This window comes from Gobio gobio, assembly GCF_949357685.1.
Source record: "Gobio gobio genome assembly, chromosome: 2".
Classification (NCBI taxonomy): Eukaryota; Metazoa; Chordata; class Actinopteri; order Cypriniformes; family Gobionidae; genus Gobio; species Gobio gobio.
The window spans coordinates 11,412,307-11,435,179 of NC_137098.1; the positions used below are offsets into that span (position 1 = coordinate 11,412,307).

A 22,873-nucleotide genomic window follows, 5' to 3' on the forward strand; every position below is an offset into this window, starting at 1 on the left:
GTGGGGTGCACTGTAACATGTGTTCATGCTTCGTTTAAAAAAAAATTGCCTTATTTTTCATATATTTGACCTTTATTCTACACTGCTCTGTCCCTCCTTGTAAAACGGTCTGATGCTTTCCGGGTTGTATGAAGCCAGTCCCTCAAAAATACGCGATGGGCTCAGATTGGTTAGCTGGCCCAGTGTGTTGTGATTCGCTAAACGCCTAGTGCACGTATGTCGGAAACGTCACGCCCCTACCTTTATCGGAGGCTGTTAGTGATGGAAATTTCGATTCTTTCAAGAGATTCGTTCATTTTCAGTTCGTTCATCAAAATGATTCATTCAGATTCGTTCATTGATTCGTTCAGTGACCATTTTTTTTTTATATTCCATAAATATCCCAGCAGGTGGCAAAAAGAGTGTCTTATGCGTTATTTCTTAAGTCAACGAACGTATTCACTTACAAAAAAATCATTTGGCTTTATTAAAATGTGTGCATCTATCATTAAATAAAATAAGTCTAAGTGGTTCAGAAGACCAAAGCACAAAGGTTTTCTTGCATGATTAACAATTAATTGTTTGGTCAGACATTTACACATTCATATTATTCAGATATATCTGGGATTATGGTAAACGAACGTAGAGTTATAAACAATCGTAGCCTAAAACTGCGCTTTGTAGCCATCCGCTCTCTGCTTATTGCTGAACGAGACTGATTCACATGCTAAATGACCGACATCCATTTCCACGAACGAGATGCACCACCTGTTCGTTCACGAACGAGATCTAGCAGCAGTTCGTTCAATTCGTTCACGAACGAAATCTCTCTCTCTCTCGTTCAGTGATGGGCGTGTTCGTTCAGTATCGTTGGTGGTTCAATTCGTTCATGAACCAGATGTACCAGTTCGTTCGTTCACGAACGAGATCTCTCGTTCAGACTCAAAAAAGCAACTCGGTCAGTGATGGACGTGTTCGTTAACTCCAATAATATCGAATTTTGTATTTGTTTTGCAGTTTTTGGAGAAATGCATGACATGACTCAAACGTAATGAAGTAATTTGTATTAATTTTATAAAACAACAACAATGAAAATAAATAATACAAACACAATACATCAGTAATTATACAATCATTTAACCATCAGCCTGTATTATTACACTGTTTTCATTAAAATGGTAAAGTGTACATGTCTTTCTTTGCTGCATACCGTATATGCCTAACTACACAAGCCGAGCTCAACATAGTAAAAGGCGTATTCGTTCACTGAATTCAACAAATCACATGCTCCGTCACATCTAATACTCGAACGCTATTGGCTCGAAGTTTTGTCATTGACAGGATGAAACAGTCCACAGAGCTGCGCATGCGCTCGCTCCTCGTTGCTAATAGCGCCACACTGCTGTGGAGGGAGGAATTTCAGTGAACGAGAAATATGAGTCAGTGGACTACTTGAACGAGAACGATTCGTTCACCTAAAAGATTCGTTCAAAAAGAACGATTCGTTCACGAACGTAACATCACTAGAGGCTGTGCTTTGGTCAGTGTTAGAAACAACGGCGTCAATAAAACCCGAAAAAATAAAAAAAATAAAAAAATAGACAAACTAAATTAAATAAGCTTCCTGGACAAAACAAAAAGTGTCATTTTAGGGCTTCGGATCATTTTGACCCATGAGGGAAAATTAAGTCGGTTTATTTTAAATTTTTTACAATAATTAATTACCTAATTAATTACTTTTTTATTTTTGTATACTGTTGTCTGTGGTCAACTTATGATGTTTTTACATTCAAAAACATCATAATAAATAAGTAATAGGCTATTTTCTGCCTTGGTTTTGAGGCTCTCGGTTTTGATGGGTGTGCCGCACTGAAGACTTAGAAGTAAACGCCGACGGCTAGGATTGGATAAGATTCGCATATTTAATGAGCTTCAGCTCCCTCAGTACATGTGGGAATTGTTTTGAAAGCGTTTGGGGAAATGCTCACAGGACTCGCGAAATGCCTTGATCAAACAAACACAATGATTCATCTCTCATCCACCCGCGATTGATTGGAATGTTATTTTTGTATTACTTGGCTAGCCCGATCAGTGAATATAACCGCAAACCGTTCACACACACACACGCGCGCGCAAGAAAGGAATGTTATTCCACTATTTAAGATAGCCCGTCGGCAGGCGGATGATATGTTTTGGTAGCCCGTCTGAAAAACACATAGCCCCGGGACGTTGGCCTTCGCAAGCACTGGCGTTACAAGTCCGAGTCTGATCCCGAATTAACCAATAACAACTTCTCAGCCTGTGACAGCGTGCTAAGGTATGTAATCAATAGATCAAATGATCTGTAACAATGCAATATTAACACATATAAAAACTGTGTTTTACTCACATAAGTGTGTTGCACCATTCCTGTCGGATCCAATATAGAAGGCACAGCATTGTGTTTTAATCTCAATATGTCTGCAAATCCAGTCTCAACCTCTATCTTGTTTACAATTGTTTCTGCGGTGAAATGAAGCGAACAAATGCGCAATGTCTTACGCACGTGAGCTGGAACTGGCATGTTTATTGCTCGGTAGCGACCCATTTAGCTCCACAAGTCGGTGGGCGGGCCTGAGGCGGTGCTTTTGCATCCTATGACGTCAGTAGTCGACATATTCTGAGATCTCTCGTTTTCTGGGCCTGGTGTCAATAAAAGCTTTTCTTTGACTAACAAGGACGTTTTCAGCTCTGAAACTTACAGGATATTCTTATATCACGATTAACTTTTATATATCAAAAGCTCAAGGGAACGTTGATTTCTCAACTCATCACCTTAAAACAAGAACCAATATCTGCCAGTGAGGTGAGAAAAATAATCTGCTGGATATTTATTCTTATTTTACCTTAAGTAATTTTACTTCTTGATTTCAGCATTTTTAGACATTTGTAATGGAAAACAAGACAAAAATATTGAAAAAGAAATTCCTTTTTTGCTGTGTAAGATTTAAATCTAATCTCTGCTAGGCTCCGTAACATTAGATCGGAAGTGAAAATACAACTGACTTCAATCATATCCTGCTGTTTGAATTTCGCTTACACTGTTTATATAAAAAGAATCACATTTCTTGACTTTGGAAACGCGCTATTGAGGTTCTCCACATGAAATGGTTGACTTTTCCCACAAACTTCAACTAATCCGTTTTATGAGAAGAGATTTAGGAGTGATTAGTTTAGTTCTTATGTATTCAAAACTGTGCAGTCATGGTAACTTGACTGAAAGGAAACTGAAAGAAAAGAGCATAAAAAGTGTTTGTTGACTTTTTCCTGTCTTTTCACGCTCACTAAGGCAATAACCACAGATTAATGGCGTTGGGAAAATTTGAAAGCTTGAGTATCATTTTAAAATTATTACATTTCTTTCTGACCCTTTGACTCCATAATCCTCCTTATAGACTGTAGTTGCTATCATCAAATGTAATTGATGTAGTTTAGCACTAAGTGTTATACAGCTAAAAAGCAGATAGTCACGTATAAGAGGACCTGGACTTGCTTACTTCTTGAAACAATTTCAAACACCTCAGGAAGAGTGTAATCGTACGCTTATGTGAAGTCTGTGAGGAGGTCGGGTTAAACAACTTACCTCTGTTCTGTCTATTTAGTCTTCAGAGCTATTATGCAATTCAGAGCTACAGTAACTGCTGCAAGCTATAGTGAACACACAGAGAAAGAATGTTTTAGTAAAAGATCTCTGAGACCATACTCTTAGATGAGAGATTAACAGGGTTTGTAAGGTCAATGGTCACAGACACTGATGGTTATTGTGTGACAATGTCATTTGGACATTGCTCTACTAGAATTAAAGTAGTCTTGCTATATCTTTGATGTTAACAGATAACCACATGCAGTGAGACCCCAAATGTTTAGGATTTGTGAGACTCTAAAATCACCTAAAACTTGTTCGGTTACACATTATTTTAAGGTGTCCTTTTTATACATTTAATTACTGTGTAATATGAATTAACTACATGCACTTACTATAGGATTAGTGTCAGGATTAGGTTTTTTTTTGCTTATTTTTTAGGTATTACTATAGTAACATGTAACGTGTAACAAGGACACTGTAAAATAAAGTGTTACCACATTTTCTAGTTGTTCATTTTTTTGTACATGCATTCTTACGACCACGTATATGTATTTTTTATATTGCAGAAAGGTGTTTAAAATAAAGTAAATAGTTGTTTTTAATGCAACTATTGTTTCGCACTTTACACTTCACCGCATCTTCACATCTTCCTTGTAAATAGATCATTTACATATATTCTTTTTTCTTGTATTTTTATATTTAATGCACAATCATGATGATTTATGAAACTCTAAAATCATCTAAAATGATAATGTTTCTCGTTATTTTAAGGTATCTTTGTTAGAGTGTAACTACACACTTATTAATTACTACTATTATTAAGTAATATTAATGAACATGTACTTATTAGGTTAGGGTTAGGATTAGATTTCTTTAGGGTTGCATGTAGTTATGCTTGCTTAATTTATAGGTATTGCATGTAACAAGGACACTGGAAAATAAAGTGTTACTGCATTTTCTAATTGTTGCCTAATTTTTGTACATGCATTTTTATGACCACATGTAAGTTCCATAGTTCATGTTCAATGTATTTATAACAGCTAAAATGTGTTAAAGTAGAATAAACAGTTGTTTTTAATACAACTATTGTTTTGCACACATAATCCTTGTATATAGATAGTTTACATACATTATTTTTTATATATTTTATATTTAATGCACATCATTAGGGGTTTTTAGACAACATAATACACTACATTTGTGTATGTGACAAATAAAACCTTTTTGAAGGTTATTTTGAAGTCTGTCCTATATTATTTGCCAGCTACCCATTTAGAGACACTTAGAAACTGATTTCACAGATCTTTGTGAACAAACATGCTATTTTTCAGTGGCGTCATCGAGTCACCCTTTGATGGAAGATCCCCTCAATCTGTCATTATCTAATGGTGTGCTGCGGTCAGAGCGTAGATTGCTTTTCTTTGATCTCTGTCTGTTTGTGTTTGCTCTTTTCTGATTGCCTCTGCATTTTTTGCTCACTTCATACCCAGCCTCACTCCTCCCAAAAAAAGGAGCAGGACAATCCCACCTCCCTCTGAGTTTCCACCCTCCTCCTCTACTTCTCCCATCTCTTCGCAGGGGTGAGGATTGCCATCGGGACTCTTGTCAATTAGACAGTTGCTGTGGAAAGCGTTGGAGGGAAAAGGAGAAGATAAACAGTTGTGGAGATATAAGTGCTATGATTTCAGGTAAGAACTTGTCTGTATATGTGCTCCGTGTGCGTTTGTTTTGTGTATGTATGTGCAAAAATGTCACTTGCTAGTTTTCATTCATGGAAACATTAGGAAAGACCTTGAGCTTGGGAAAGGCACTTAATAAATAACACATATTACTATTATTACTATTAAAGATGCTGGGTGAGTTATCAACTAAAGAGGAGATTGAACATAAGCTATTAAAGGTGTAACTTGTGTATCCAGTCACACTTTATGTTAGGTGTCTTTAACTATTTAAAAAGTGATAATTGTTAGGTACAATGAGCTTATTGTGTTCATGTTGTAGTGCAAAACACTTTTGCTGGTATTGAGGTGGGATATGGGTATGGTTAGGAACTGGTTTGGTGGTAGGTTTAAGAGGTAAGGTAAGGGTCAATAGTGTAATTATAGATGTAATTACAGAAATGAATGCAGGTTTTTTTTAAATATACGTACAATGTAAAAACGTATACAATAAGTGCACTGTATCAAATGTTAGTACAGGAAAAGACACAATATAAACTGGCACCAAATATCCTATTGTATATTTTTGTATCAAATTAGATATTTTTAAAAGAATGTGTATAATGAATTTGTATAATTTCCTGTTTATGAACTATAGTGTTGTTTGGCTGAGAAGGATATAACTCTTATAAGTCATAAAAGGAATGGCTCTCAGAGTATAGTTTTTATCCAGGTCAAAGTCAGGTGGAAAGCATGTCACTTATTCTCATCTTTGTCCATTTTATGAATTAAAATATTGCACCTTTACTGATCTCTCTTTAAGCTTACACTCTTAAAATAAAGGTTCCAAAAGAGGGTGTTCGCAACAATGCCATAGAAGAACCATTTTTGCTTCCCCAAAGAGCTTGGTCAGTGGTCAGTTCTTAAAGGAATCCATTTTAAACATCTAAAGACACTCTTGTTGCTGTAAAGAACCTTTTGCGCATTTTAAAGGATTCATGGATTTTAACTTTTCTTCGTAGAACCAAAGTACTTTTATTTTTAAGTGTGTAGAATAACAATCCCCTGACCGATAACCAAACTCCCTTTTTTCATCTGGGAGTCTTCAACACTTGCAAACACTGAGAACGGTCATGCTGGTATGCTGCCAAATGGGGGCCAAAGCTGTTTAGAGAGCGAAGACGCCGCTTTGGCCTCCCCCTTTCCCTCTGCTCATCTTTGCTTTGGAAATAGTTGGCTGCTCGTTACCCTGTCATTAGCGAGATGAGAAGCAGTGCACAGCACTGTGAGGAAAGGCAGCCGATTTCTGCTGGCTCCAGCTCGTGTCTCCAGTCAGTCCCAGCTGTACAGAATGCCCACTGTCCAGGAACGCACATTTTTTTCCCCAGTGCGACTCAGAAATTGCAGTCTACATTGCCTCACCTTTTAAGGACAGCTACCCTTGTTGTTTTCCAGTAAAAATACTGAAACATCCTTAAAATGAGATACAATTACATGAGAAACCAAATTACATGAGATATTAAAGCTTTTTTTCCACCGAATGTATCTTGGATTAAGTTTATTTTTCTCACCCAATTTGAACATAAATCTAAACCATAAAGGATTAGTTCACTTCAAAATGAACATTTCCTTATATTTTACTCACCCCCATATCATCCAAGATGTTCATGTCTTTCTTTCTTATTTCGAAAAGATTTTTTTTGAGGAAAACTTTCCAGCATTTTTCTCCACACCATTGACTTCCATGGCAACCAAAATGTTGAAGGTCCAAATCAATGCAGTTTCAAAGGCCTTTGAAGGGCTTCAGATGCTCTGCACAAGGAATAAGGACTTATCTAACAAAACGATCGGTCATTTTCAACAAAAAAATCAAAATGAATATACTTTTGAACCTAAATTGCTCATCTTGCGCTGCTCTGAGGCCGCCAGTGATTCCGCAATCACATCCAAACAACGATGTCGGACGATTTTGAAGTTGAAGATGGATTGTTTTTTGGCAAAGGGCGTTTGTATTAGTCCTCGCATGTTTGGTTGGGGCGGTACTTTCGTCTACGTCTAGTGTGACATCTCAAAGCGATTGCGCAATCACTGGCGGTCGCAGAGCAGCGCAAGATGAGCAATTTAGGTGAAAAAGTATATTAATTTGTAAAAAAAAAAATTAAATAACCGATCGTTTGGCTAGATAAGACCCTATTCCTAGTCTGGGATCGTGCAGAGTCTCTGAAGCCCTTCAAAGTACTTTGAAACTGCATTGATTTGGACCTTCGCCATTTTGGTTGCCATAGAAGTCCATTATGTGAAGAAAAATCCTGGAATGTTTTCCTCAAAAAACTTATTTTCTTTTCGACTGAAGAAAGAAAGAAAGACATAAACATCTTGATGAGATGGGGTGAGTAAATTATCTGGTAATTTTGAAGTGAACTGATCCTTTAATATACTGTAAAACAACAATTAGTATGTTTTTATAAGAAAATACAATTTCAGTTTTTCTACTTTAAAATTCCACCTTTATTCAGTGTGTTTCTTGCCATTCGTGGAATTGGGATTGTGTAATTTAATAACAATTTCTGAGTGAAAATGGTTTCTATATATATTCTTTGAATTCATGTTTTCTTAATATCTTGTGCAGTTTTGCTTCTCAGGTAAATGTAAGTCATTCAACAGTTAATGATTAAATATATTAATAAATATGCTTTTGTTTTTTGCTGCAGTGTTGAGGTAGAAAAGCCAGTAACCTTTATTTAACTTAGTGTTAAATTGCTTAGTAACTTTTTGCAGCTGAAAGACAGATATAGCTATCTTTAAGGCCATTTTATTTTCACTTCACATTCTGAACGGCACATTTTGTCATTGCTCATATTGTTTTTCACACTTGGTCTTGGCACGTTTTTGATGACAAGAAAACTGCCCCCACATGTTTGAATGGAACCAGAGAGAAGTTTAGAAAGAGTGCAGAGGACTCCGGGCCACCCACCCAGTCTGCCTTGGGCTTTCCTGACTGGAGCCTCTTAATCACTGCTAGATCTACATCAAAACATTAGTACGTGAATCCTGGCTAAACTTGAAAATGTCCTCCCATTCCTCCAGCCCTCATCATAATGAACAAACAAATGTTACTAATAAGTAATATCCGATTAGTACAAATAAACCTCTGTGAAGCGTTCTCATAACATCCACATACTTCAGCTGTTTCAATCAGCTGGCTTTAATCCTTGAGTCCTGATTGCTCGTGACTGGTAGGATTGTTGTGCGTAATGGCCTGCGACTTTTGTGGTTTGAAATGTCAGTAACACTTTACAATAAGGTCTCATTTGTTAACATTAGTTAATGTATTAACTAACATGAACAAACCATGATCCGCACTTACTGTATTTGTTAATCTTTGTTAATCCAGCTGTTCATGGTTTGTTCACAGTGCATTAACCAATGTTAACAAGATTTTAATAATGCATTAGTAAATGTTGAAATTAACATTTAACAAAGATAAATAAATAAATGCTTTATAAGTGCAGTTCATTATTAGTTCAAAAAGTTTTAGTTTTAAAAAATGTATTACATTTGAATAATGTGAAACAAGAGTTGTCAGTAATGGCTTACTTGTTTGGAATGATAGATTTTTGTATAGATTTTTTTTCAGAATAAGAAATCTTTTTCTGTATGCGAACAATATCTTATGGTGCCCACATAGCACCTTTTGTGAACTCATGGCTTGAATAGTCGCTGTGTTTGTGAGATGTTTGCATCTCATATTCCACATCTGAACCCAGCAGCTGTTCTGGGTAGATGCTGGTGGGATTGTTCAGGTGTTTACTTACGTGAGAGTAAGATAACAGTTTTTTTTCCCATTGAACTACCCCTTCATTTGTTCTCAAATCTGTCTCCTAAATGCATTTTTGCTGGAAACTTTCCTAGTCAAGCCTCATTACAATTTTGTGTTTACCTGAACCCATGAAGGATCCCTTCAACACTTGTCTGTTGAACTTGCTCCAAACCTACAGAGAACATCCCAAACAGGGGTGAACCATGTAATCACAGACTTTACAGCGTGTAGAATCATGCCCTGAGAACAACGTTGACAGTTTCTAAACTGTTGGATCACACAAGCAGAGTGGGGAATGCACTGTCTGTTTGATGTGGTGTGCGCACAAAAACATCTGAAAGTGCCTCAGAGGCACACGAGAGACTTTAAGCCATTAATCAGAGATTAGAAACTTTTATTTGCTAAAAAGTAGTTAATCTAGTAATTAATTATCCATGTGAAGGCATATTGGACATGTAGGTTTTAAATAGTGGTTCCCTTGTGAAAAAGAATACTGTTTAAAATGAAGACTATTTAAATAATATACTTAAACGGGGGGTAAGCCATATCTGGTAACCGATGTTGATATTTCAAATCCCCAAAACAAACATGCCACAACCCCAAAAGGGTCTCGCCCCTATTTTGATAGCTCCACCCCACACATAAGTAACCCAGGCAACGACGATGGCCCTGTCCCAAATGGCACCCGTCCCAAATGGCACCCTAAACCCTCACGGCCTTCCTCTGAGTCCGCAGTTTCACGATGTAATGCCGCTTTGACTTCTAGGAAGAAGTCTGTGCGTAACCCGTACCAGTGCGGGCTCGGCAGAAGTGCGCATCGAGGGCGCATATCGACCTCAAAGGGGGCGCTCGCGAGCACCCTGCTGAGACCTAAAATGACAAATGGGACACCCTGCGGTCTCATGGACTAAACGGACACGCACACGCAGCGGCCATTGTAAGTCCCCAAGACATGAAGTGTGCCATTTGGGACTATAGAGACAGAGCGCATTTAGGCCACGCCCACACCATTGCAGGCCTTAGCGCTCCTTGAGTTCTCTCCAGCGCTGGAAAGCTGATCCGATATTTACACAGGTCCTTCTTCTTGTCTGATCGAAAGCCTTCTTTTGTTACAGACATTTTCCACTTTTGTTTTTTATCTCCCATCTCTCTCTTTCTGTCGTCGCTCGGCTAATGTCGTGTTTTTTGAATAATGACGTGCACTGAGCGCTCTCTTCTCCCAATCATTAGTAGACACGCCACTTACTGCTGATTGGCTACAAGTTGGTTTTGATACTCGGCCCGAGACACTTTTCTAAAGCATTTTTGAATTATAGCTTACCCCACCTTTAAGTGTGAACTGCATGTAATAGTTCCGAACACTTAATTGCATGTTAAATGCATTTAATGAAAATGCAGAATATATATTTTCAATTTACATTAAATGTAATTACAGGGTACGTTAACTTTAGAGTCCCACAAGTCTTAAATGCATCTTTATATGTAATTTCATAATTATTTGTATTTTCTTTGGAAAATGGTTAAAGTATACTGCCAAATGTACTGATAAGCATTTATGGATGTGGGGTATATGGTTGGGATGTGAAAAGGTTCCAGTGCTAATCTTTGCAAAGCACAACAAGGAATTTGGTCCTTTTTGGGAGAATAATCTGGGAAGAGAACACATAATCCCCCCTGTTATAGACTTCCTGGGGCTGCAGTGTGAAAGCTTAGCTTACAAAACACTCAATCCTCTTTCCATGACATCACGGCAGTGGAGATGATCAACATCCTCATGGCAGTTCAAAAGTGAAGTGATAAAGTAAATGTTCAAATTCTGTGTGCTTTTCATTCTGGAGACATTCCTGTCCTCTAATCTGGTCTCTGCATGAAAGACGCACGACTGGTAGATCAACATGCTACTATTTCTTTCTGATATTGTTAGATATTAAATTACATTGAATGTGAAGGATTTTAAATGACAACTTGACAGGGCAGTTTAAATGGTGACAGGATGCACATAAAAGGTTAAAGGGTAACTTCAGTGATTTAGCATTAAGCTTTGTATTTAAACTGGGTCAGTTATGTAGTAGAAATGTGAAATTATTTTTGAATTTGGTGCCTTCTAGACTGAGAAAAGACAGAAAATGTATTTTTGTCTCATGTGGATGAAAGACAACAACTCCCAGAATACACTTGCTTCGCTGCCCTACGAGGCCACTCCATACACCGTCGGTTTGATCTTCATAGTAATACAATCATTTCGTTCAGTTAGAGAATAAACACTACAATTAAAAACTGAACGCGTGTTTTCAATAAAATGTGAGTGAGCCGAACGAAAGTCACGTCACAGACACAGCAGTGTCAGATTTCATTCACACGAAGAGCTGAGCAGAACTGAGGTAACATTAAGCGCCAGTCTGGCACGTTTTCAGATCGCATAAAGCTAAACTATCACAGGAATTCATAAAAAGTTGAAACACTCACTTTACTCTGCACCGCGCTCCGTTATTATGATTGTCCGTGCGGCTATGCGTGCGGCTGTCTGTCTTAACGTTACATTCTGTGGGTGAGATCTCTCCCCTATGGGCGGGTTGATAACATGCGGAACAGCTCCATCTAGTGACTGTAGTCTTTGCCTCTGGCCAAAAAATCCTCCGATGACGCAAAATTACGATATTTGCGTCATTGGAGGAATTTTTCCAGAAATAAAATGCATAATTCTCTCGTCTCAGGGGGATATGAGGGGGGAAAGTACCATAATTTGAATATACTACCGGGTTTCTACTGAAACAAAGCCTAATGCTAAACCACTGAAGTGACCCTTTAAGAAAAAAAGAAAGAAAAAAGAAAGCTCTAGAAAATCGCAACTTTTAATTTTCTGTCGGTCTTAGTACACGATGTAACTATACACATCACAACATGTAAATAGGAAAATGTTGGGGTTATTTTGTCACTTAATGAGGAGTAGGCTAGCTGGAGCCATTTACCTCCAGTCTTTGTGCTAAGCTAGGCTAGTGGTGGGTGCGTCAGACAGAGTTATGGCACACACGGAGATGAGAATGGTATGTATGAACTTATCTATCTCTGGGGGATATGGTGAATAAGCTAAAGTCACAAAAAGTCGGCGTGTTGCTTTAAATAGAAACCGGTTGAGGTTTCAAGCGTGCCGTACCAATACTAAAAAAGTGATGTGTAAACACTGCAGATCACTGATTGTTCAGAGAGAATTGTCACTATCGTCACTACCATTATATTCTTTTGTGACAGTAATATAGCGGTTGAGACCCTAAACACATTGCTCAATACAAGATTAGTTTACCCTTGTGCGCCGTCGAGCAAATCAAGTGATGTCATCATCTGCACTTTGTTGTACGAGTGCCTACTCTCTTGTTTTTAGCAGTGTTTTGTTTTGCTGCTATAGGCCTCCTTTGAAAAAAACTCATTTGTCTTGTAGTTAAAAACATTCACATGCGGAGAAGCAGAGGCGGCACAATTACAACGGTCATTCTATAATCCCACCCACTTCCAAGCGGTGCTAAGTGCAGTGGAAAACCAAACCGAGCTGACCTGTGCCGAACCGAGTCGTACCATGCAGTGGAAAAGCGGAGCAAGCTAAGGTGAGCCGTACCATACTGAGCCGTACCAAGCGTTACCATGCAGAGGAAAAGCACTGTAAGGCTATGTTCAGACTGCAGGCAAATGTGGCCCAAATCCGATCTGATTTTCTCAAGACAGTGTGAACAGTAGACTGGGTAACCCAGTCCGATCTACCAGCAATTTGATTTCGCCCTGCAGCTCAGGCTGGAAACCTGTACATGTTTCTTTCCTGCTTCTGTTACAAATTTGCGGGGACCAATCACAAACTGGCTTATCCACCTCGCGCGCCATTGGGGGGTTTAACACAATGACGGATAGAGAAGCGATGGATCATTTGTCTGATTGGTTGAAGGACTATCCAATTGCATACAGAGTAATTTGAACGATGCTCGTTGATCACGCCTCTTGTGGTCTGATTGGTTGAAGGACTATCCAATATCGTACAGAGTCATTTGAACGATGCCTGTTGATCACACCTCTTGTGCAGGAGAAAACACAGAGCAGACTCTCATACTAATGTTCAATCTTAAAAGATTGAGCTTCGTCTGTCTGGTGATAGCCAGACAATGTGAAGGGCACAAACCACATGGAATCTGATCTTTTCAATTCTGATTTGTGCCACTTCCATATGTGGTACTAAATACGATACAGGTCAAATGTTTTGCAATGCAACCTCAGTCTGAACAGTCATATCGGAATTCAGGAGACTTTTACATCACTCTAGTTCAACATAGGTCACAATTCTGTGCCCATGGGAGTCATTAAAAAAATTGTACACATACAAAGTTATCGAGACAGTCGTTAGTGAAGGACAGTGATATGTCATCATATTAGCCACATTTAAAACAACGTGAATGGCTTAACAAAAAAATTGGATCTGAGCAATAAATCGGAATTGAGCACTAAGACTTGCAGTGTGAACGTAGCCTAAGCGACAGAGCGGTCTGTTAAAGTCACAATTACGATGTAGTATATGTGCCAAACCGTACCTTTTGCTACACACTCAAAAGTACTTTTTCTTCACAAAAACAGTACATATTTTAGGGCATACTATAAGTAGGCGAATTGGGATGCAGCATGTGTGTTGCTCGGAGACGCAATTCTGTTTTTACTTTGTTTGAAATTATTCGTTGCCACAAAGTGGCAATATTGCATTTAAAGAGAGCCCTTTCATATAGAGCGTTGATCCCTGAAAATTGCCATTCAATTGCTAGAGTGCCTTCTGTGTGAACGCAAACACGTCCCAAATTGATCCTGGGATGGGGACATTGTAACATTGCCGGGAAAAGTCCCGGAACATGCCCTGTGTGAACAAAAGGCAGGACCAATTCTGTAAGTGGTGTGTCATAGTGATGACGCTGAAGCTGAGATCATTCGCCAGCTTAGTGGAACGTACGTGTGTGAATGCACACACAGATTCCAAATCACTGGCAGTGTGAACCAAAATCACACGATACCGAGACAAATCCTGGGTCACATTATCAGTGTATTTTCCGGAATCTCTGTGTGAAAGGGGCTTTATTCAGTGTGGAAGTAAGCTATTTCCTGTGAATGTACAGATTCCTAAATAACTAAGAATAACAAGTAAACAGTAAAACTATTTTCCCTACATATCTGTATGTTTATGATTATGATAATAAATTAAAACAATATGATGATAAAAAAAAACTGTTTGCAATATCAAAATAACTGGAAGCGGCTGACAAAGGAAGCCTTGCACATTCAAGTTACAAATGGCATTGCCTGTAGCCTGACAAGCCAGACCCACATCAAGATGTTGGGTCTGGGAACACACCATTGGCAGGGCTCAATCCGAGGGGCAGGATAAACGGTTGTCTTTCAAATTCCCTCTGCACGCAATAGGATAGCGCTACAACCAACCAGAGCAACGAAGAAGGTGAAGAGGAGCTAGTTGATAGATTAAACTTTCGAAACTCCGAACACATCTTCCTTTTTTAAGAATGACTTCAGTGCCATTTTTTGTTCTTTTCTCAAATAAAAGCTTAACTCCAAGTCTTCCAGAGACACAGGAAAAGCCGATTCGAAAGACCGCTGTTCTCCAGCTTCTTTGTTTACAAGTAACAAAGCCAACGGAGAGTTGCTAGACTACCCTGGCTGCAAATTAGATTTGCTGCTGCTAGGGTGCGTCTAGATTTCTAGGCTACATTGCCTGCTCTTACATTAAAAATAAAGTGGATAAGTCTATTGATTTTATATTTATTGTAAGTTCAAAACTATTAAAAGGTAAACTGCAAAAGATATTTTTTGTACCCTATATATTTTGGGCAGATATTTGTTAGTTAAAATACTTAGTAAGAAAATCAGTTGAATTACTGATTTGAGACCTTTTGTAAGGGTACTACTTAAGATGTTTTATTTTTATGTAAAAAGATGGGCTAAAATGGCCTGTAAAGGATTTTATATGAGTTTGAGAATTCTTAGCTTTCAGCTGAAGTCATTTTTAGACTGCTGTGCTGTGTTTTAAGCCTCTACTGAGAGACCTGGTTGTGAGATACTGAATACATGTACCATGAGGACAGTGAAACCATGTGCCCCTAATAAAAAACATGATGTAATGCCAAACTAAAGGTGTCTGGACTGGAAGAGAGTTAAACAAGGGTTACCACATCTGGTTCCAGGTATCATATGTTTCCATCAAGGTTCCGCACATGGTCAAGATGAAAAGATGTTTCACTTTTCATCAATATTGCCAGACATCACATGATTGAAATGCTATAGGTGACCAGTTTAACCACCTTTTCACATTTTATAATGCAATTGTTCAAGTAAAAAACGAACATTGATAAAAAAATTACTTTCTGGATCGCTGGAAAAAGTGTTAACCCAAATCCTGTTGTTCTTTTGTTATTTGCAAGCTAAACTACAGCATTTGCTGTAAATACTAGCTTAATAAAAGTAATGACTTATTAACCCCCTAACTAGCTTCATCAACAGTAAGAAATCTGTGCTCAAAGCCATGTCTCTCTCGTCTGATCATTCATCTAGTGCTGCAAGAGGAGGAAAAACATTATGAAAAAGTACACTTTAGCATACGTTTGAAAAGAGAACTTATTATGAAATAATATAGGCCAACTTTTAATGAATAGAAGTGCAAGCTGAATGTAATGTCTTTGGACACTTGCATGTTAAAGGTGCAGTGTGTAGTATTTATGAGGATCTATTGACAGAAATGCCAACGCTATCTCACGACCAATTTCGACCATATTTTACGAGGTGGCTAATTCGTACGAATTTGTACGACCTCATTCGTACGAATTTGTACGTTTTGTCTAAACCCCAGTGACGGGTAGGTTTAGGGGCGGGGTTTGAGGTAGGTTATTCGTAAGAATTCATACGAATTTGTCAACTCGTCAAATATGTACGAATTAGCAAAAATCTTACACATTCGTACGAGCGAGGTCGTACAAATTCGTACGAATTAGCCACCTCGTAAAATATGTACGAATTGCCGTGAGATCGGGTTGGAAATGCAATATAATATACATAACTATGTTTTCAGTGGTGTATAAAGACCTTACATAAAGAACTGTTATGGTTTTATTACCTTAGAATGAGCAATTTCTATCTACATACACCTCGGGTCCCCTTACAGTGAAATCGTAATTTTGCGCCCTAAATGTAGCCCTAAATGGACAAACTTCTCTACAGAGCGCTTTTCACTCTCTGCTCTCTCCGACGACAACATTTTTGTCCTGTGTCGGCAAAAGTTTTTTTTTTTTATCTTGATTTAAAATATATTAAAATTATTTATATATATTCTTATTTAGTACTGTGCTGAATAAGACATTTGACATAATTTAGTTTTTTACATATAGTCCACAAGACAAAGAAACAGCTGAATGTATTAAAAATGACCCATTAAAAAGTTTATGAACCATTAATTCTATTATCTATTAAGTTAGCAAAGATAAAATAGTTACTTATCGTCCTCAAGTGTAATGATTTGAAGTAAGGGTCCAATGAAAACAAAAAGGAAGCTTATTATGTTATGTTATATGATTTATGAGAAATGGGGGTGGGATTAAAAAAGTTTTCTTCTTCCCACTCCTTTTTGGGCAAACGGGAAAATAACTTTGCACATTACATTCAAGTTTTTTTGTGGGTTTTTTTGTGTTTTTTTATTTATTTATTTATTTTTTTTTATTTATGAATTAACCGCACAAACTGTCAAAAAAAGATTTTAATTATGTTTCTTTTCTTTTCTCCACGGCTGTTTTTGTGTTTTGTGATTGTTGTTCTTGAGTCTTTTGTTGGTCCTAAGCAGTTAAACTGCCCAATGTTCTTCAGAAAAATCCTCCAGGTCCTGCACATTCTTCAGTTTTCCAGCATCTTTTGCATATTTGAACCCTCTCCAGTGGGGACTGTATGATTTTGAGATCCATCTTTTCACACTGAGGACAATTGAGGGACTCAAACACAACTATTAAAAAAAGGTTGAAACATTCACTGATGCTCCAGAAGGAAACACGATGCATTAAGAGCCCGGGGGTGAATTTTTTTCCCGTTTAGGATTGTAAACAGAAGCAACAAAAGATACTTGCATGTTTCCCGGAAGACAAATTAAGCACAATTTACCTTGATCTTCAAATTCAATAAGTTTTCAACCCTGGCCCCTAATGCATCGTGTTTCCTTCTGGAGCATCAGTGAATGTTTCAACCTTTTTTAATATATAACATTTAAATAATATTTAAAGTTAAACTTTTTTGACATTGCAATTTTTTAAATAAGAAACATTGACATGAAAGTGTCCTCTCTTTAAACAAGTGGCCTTTTATTTAATTAATATAATATTACAGTGCAGTACTAAGTATAGTTCTAAAAAATATAATTTTAAGATTTGAAGTACACTATAAAAGTGCACATTCCATACAGTTCAGCAGGGGTGGACCGGTCCTCTTATACATTTAGGAAGAAGACAGACTTTCTAATGGTAAACAGAGCATAGTTACTCGTTTGTGTTCTTTGTGCTCGTGGTTTTATGTTCGGTCATTTTTAGAGCTGTCTGTGTTTTCTCTTTGTTTCTCACTGACTTTATGTTGAGTTTACCCTGTTTGTACCTCTAAGAAATTTCACGCCATTCCGACAAAACAGGCTGATTACTATCCGACCATCTTGCTTTTCAAGCTATGAAACACTAGATTAGACTTTTAGCCTGAGGCTGTGGAACAATCTTAGAAAGTTGGGTTTTCCAATGGAGAAAGACAGCAGGAAGAAAAGAGGAGAGGCCTTTAAAAGAAAACAAGTTAGTGAGTAAACAAAGGCGGACTAATTCCAGATGTATTGCTACTAGACTTGACAAATTTGTAGAAATGTACTGTGCAAATCCATTGGGTATTTCACTGTTTTGTTTGGAAGTAACTTGTTATTGGAGAGCCAAAAATCTGACTTAAATTAATTTTTTGTTTTGATAAAACAAATTTGATTAATAAACCATGGGAGAAAAATATTATTTCAGTATGTTTGGAGTCTGGAAGAAGGTTTTTGGATTGGAGTGGATCATTTTGAATAATATTACTGCATTACTGCATGTGTCCGAATGAAGCTGTAAGGTGGAAAGCATTTATCATGCCCCCTGAGCCGGTGTTTTAATGGCTCATTTAACTGCAGGTGGAAGAATGAACGATCTTTAGCAGAGTGTTCAGTGCTGACAGATCAGACAGCCTCAATCTCCAAACTGGCCATTCCAGGGCCTGGGGATTGTTTAGGGTCAAAGGTCATATTTTAAGTTGACGTCTCACCTCAGTAGGACTGGGCTTGGAAGTAGTTTTTTCCCTATCACTCAACAACCATGTCAGAGAGAGGTGATGGAGAAGTTTTAGCCGTCAACTGAAGATAATGTTATTCCCAAATTCCTTCTTTTCTTCAGTTCAGCCAGTTATTTGTTGGATCAATAGAAGAGTTGTATCTTCTTTCCCAATTTTTGCCATTCTTTACTGAATGAATCTCACAAAGAACACCTCCTGAACACCTGCAGATCATATTTCATCCCAAATTAAAACGATTATGAACAAAATACACATATATATGTGCATATGCATATACTCTAGTCTATACCAATGTGTTATTATTATGCATCTAAAGATTTTAGTTTTTGTTGCAGTCCCGATTATTCTTTGGTGATTCTTGATAGTTTCATTAATGTAATTTAAAAAATATAATTAATACTATATAATAATAATAACAACAAAATTAGTTATATTATTTAAATGTATCTATTATTTTGTAATTATTATGCTTCTGATATTTTTATTCGAAGTTTTATTCATTTTATGTGCTATTGTCATTTTTATATTTTTGTTTTCTTTATATTTAATTTAATTTTAGCTTTAATAAATAATAATAATAATTTGTTTTTGTTTTTTTTACATTTTTTCTTCTTCTTCTTCATCATTATTATTATTATCTTAACATTAATGTAACTATGCAGAAAAATCCAAAAAAATAGGCTTAATTTCCTTATATATATGGCCATATAAAGTGTAATACTATTTTTTGTCTGTTTTATTTTCAGATATCACATCTCATATGATGAATGGAGAGAGAGCGGGATACTGATCCATATCCTGAAACTGATTGTCTCAGATTAATATCAAGAAAAAGTGGAGATGCCTTTGTATGAAAACATTCTCTGGACAGAGCAAGACCAAACAACTGTTCCTCCAGTAGATTTATCCATTCCCTCACTGCAGAGGTCCTGATCCACACAAACTGAACAGAATGACTGCAATAGACAGGACGTATTTGCCTTTCCTTTTGCTGGGACTTCTCCACCAGATTCAGGGCTCTCTGGTAAAAAACAATATTGGTCTTAAGGTGAAGAGAGGGCAGTCAGTCTTTCTGCAGGAGGGGGACTTGCAGTTTCACATACCCAGAGACAAGGATGCCTGCAAGCTGGAAGTTGTGCTGAACGAGCCTATTACACAGCGGGTCGGCACACTGTCCCCACAGGTAAACAATGCTCATTATTTCTTCATGCATTTCTCTCTTCCTATTATCCAACAAACATTCAATAATGGACATGCCAAGAGTTTTTACATCTGAGAGCATTTGATATCTGAAGAACTACCCTTGTGAATTGTTATTAGCAACAACAGTGGCCATTAAGTGAACTGCAGTCGGCGATTTATTGCTCATAACATAAAAAACTGAACGTGATTCATTCCCCCTCTATATACCTACGGCAAAGTTTATTTTTTGTTGTTTGCTATGTAGTAAAAAGAAGTTGGAAATACAATATACTGTTTATGAACATCCCAATGCCGTCCACACTGCTGAGAGTGAGGTTTATGTCAAAATGTGCTGCATGCTTTCCTTTAAATAACAAAATAAACACAACACAAATGACAGTGGTGAGAAAGCAGCAGTTAAAGGGTTAGTTCACCCAAAAATGAAAATAATGACATTTATTCCTCATCCTCATGCCGTTCCACACCCGTAAGACCTCCGTTCATCTTCGGAACACAAATCAAGATATTTTTGTTGAAGTCCGATGGCTCAGCAATGACATTTCCTCTCTCAAGATCCATTAATGTATAAAACGTATTAAAATCAGTTCATGTGAGTACAGTGGTTCAATATTAAAGGGGTGATGAATTTAGAAATCAACTTTCCTTTGAGCCTTTGATATATAAAAGTTCCTCGTGATATAAGAATATTCTGTACGTTTCGGAGCTGAAAACTTCCTTGTTAGTCAAAGAAAAGCTTTTATTGACACTAGGCCCAGAAAACGAGAGCTCTCACAATATGTCGACCACTGACGTCATAGGATGCAGAAGCACCGCCTCAGGCCCACCGACTTGTGGAGCTAAACGGGTTGCGCTACCGAGCAATAAACATGCCGGTTCCAGCTCACGTGCGTAAGACATTGCGCATTTGTTCGCTTCATTTCACCGCAGAATCGATTGTAAACAAGACAGAGGTTGAGACTGGATTTGCAGACATATTGAGATTAAAACACAATGCTGTGCCTTCTATATTGGATCCGACAGGAATGGTGCAACACACTTATGTGAGTAAAACACAGTTTTTATATGTGTTAGTATTGCATTGTTACAGATCGTTTGATATCTATTGATTACATACCTTAGCACGCTGTCAGGCTGGATATTCCTTTATTTGAGGTGTTATTGGTTCATTCGTGCTCAGACTCGGACTTGTAATGCCAGGGCTCGCAAAGTACGTGTGTGTGTGTACGGTTCGTGGTTATATTCACTGATTGGGCCGGCCAAGTAATACAAAAATAACATTCCAATCAATCGCGGGTGGATGAGAGATGAATCATTGTGTTTGTTTGATAAAGATATTTCGCGAGTCCTGTGAGCGTTTCCCCAGACGTTTTCAAAACAATCCCCACATGTACTGAGGGAGCTGAAGCTCATTAAATATACAAATCTTATCCAATCCTAGCCGTGGGCGTTTACTTCCAAGTGTTCAGTGCGGCACACCCATCAAAACCGAGCGTTTTTCAGAGAGCCTCAAAACCAAGGCAGAAAATAACCTATTTCTAATTCATTATGATGGTTTTGAATGTAAAAACCACGCGACCATCATAAGTTGACCTCAGACAACAATATACAAAAATTTAAAAAGCCAGTTCATGACCCCTTTAATATTATAAAGCGACGAGAGTATTTTTTGTGCACCAAAAAAACGAAATAGCGACTTTTTATTTAGTGATAACCGATTTCAAAACACTGCTTCATGAAGCTTCGAACCGTTATGAATCAGTGTGCCGAATCAGCAGTTCGGAGCGCCAGAGTCACGTGATTTCAGCAGTTTGGTGGTTTGACACACGATCCGAATCATGATTCGCACAAATTCACATTAATGGATTCTTGAGAGAGGAAATGTCATTGCTGAGCCATCGGATTTCAACAAAAATATCTTAATTTGTGTTCCGAAGATGAACGGAGGTCTTACGGGTGTGGAACAGCATGAGGGTGAGTAATAAATGACATTATTTTAATTTTTGGGTGAACCCTTTAAGAAAGCATCTGATCATAGCGATGTGGAAATGTTTGCCTCAGCTCTGCAATTCACTGGCATCATGTCGACAGTTGAGGTAATTCAAATTACAGTTATGATAGTTTGATTATAAAGTACAGTTAATAATATATAGACTATATAGATCTGGCTATGTGAGACTATAGTTTGAAAGAATCTCTTTTCTTTGAATGAAACGCCACATCCTTTGATTTAAGCCGCGGTCACACTAGACTTTGAGCATGCAAAATTTCTTTGGACACTTCAACGATCGCGATATGACGTCACGCTCTGCAGCATCTGTTTTGTAAACATGAATTCAACCTATAACAAATAGTAATACACTCAAAATGTCTAAAAATTAGTGCTGGGCAATCGATTTATCGCATCCAAAATAAAAGTTTGTGTTTACATAATATATGTGCGTGCACTGTGTATAATTATTATGTATATATAAATACACACACATGCATGTATATATTTAAGAAAATTATGTTATATTTATATATAAGATAAATTATATAAATATATGTATAGTATATACATGCAAATATTTCTTAAATATACTGTATACATGATGGAGTGTGTATTTATATACGTATACATAATAATTATATACAGTGAGTACACACATATATATTATGTAAACACAACGTTTTATTTTGGATGCGATTAATCGTGATTAATCGATTGCCCAGCACAAAAAAATAAAAATAATTCAATCTACCCAACTTTACTGAAAAAATATTGTTCTTTTAATTCAGCCAAGAGATATCGATCTTCTACTGGTCACACGTCTTCACGTGATGCAGGTCAGAGTTCACCAAACTTTGGGACGCAGCTAAACCATAAACATTATGGCTAAGAAATCTTTCCCCATTCTATTAATAATAACAGTGACTAAACTCTGATGAGCTTTGTATAATATCCTTTTTATTTGTATTAACTCTTTCCCCGCCAGCATTTTTTTTAAAAAGTTGCCAGCCACCGCCAGGGTTTTTGATCATTTTCACAAATATTTAATGGCCCATAGAATATTTTTCTGTTTGAATATCTGAGCGTGCAATATATCAAAAGAGCAGACCCTCTGCTTAAAAAAAAAAAAATAACTTTTTTATTCTAGCATTCCTTTTTCCTTTTTTTTATCAACACTTAAATATGGGTAAGTTTAATAAAAAAAGCAAAATTTTGAACAAAAAGCTGAAAAC

The 22,873-nt window shown here is 37.3% G+C and overlaps 1 protein-coding gene across 1 annotated transcript in view; it reads left to right on the forward strand.

The window, feature by feature from the left end:
- Positions 1-5,188: 5,188 nt before the first annotated feature.
- The window catches only part of frem1a (Fras1 related extracellular matrix 1a), a 59,170-nt gene continuing 41,485 nt past the window's right edge, over positions 5,189-22,873 (forward strand). The window contains exons 1-2 of the mRNA XM_079809464.1: positions 5,189-5,292; positions 19,195-19,631. Coding sequence (XP_079665590.1) covers positions 19,401-19,631 — 231 coding nt within the window. The 5' untranslated portion in view covers positions 5,189-5,292; positions 19,195-19,400. The remainder of the gene's footprint in view (positions 5,293-19,194; positions 19,632-22,873) is intronic.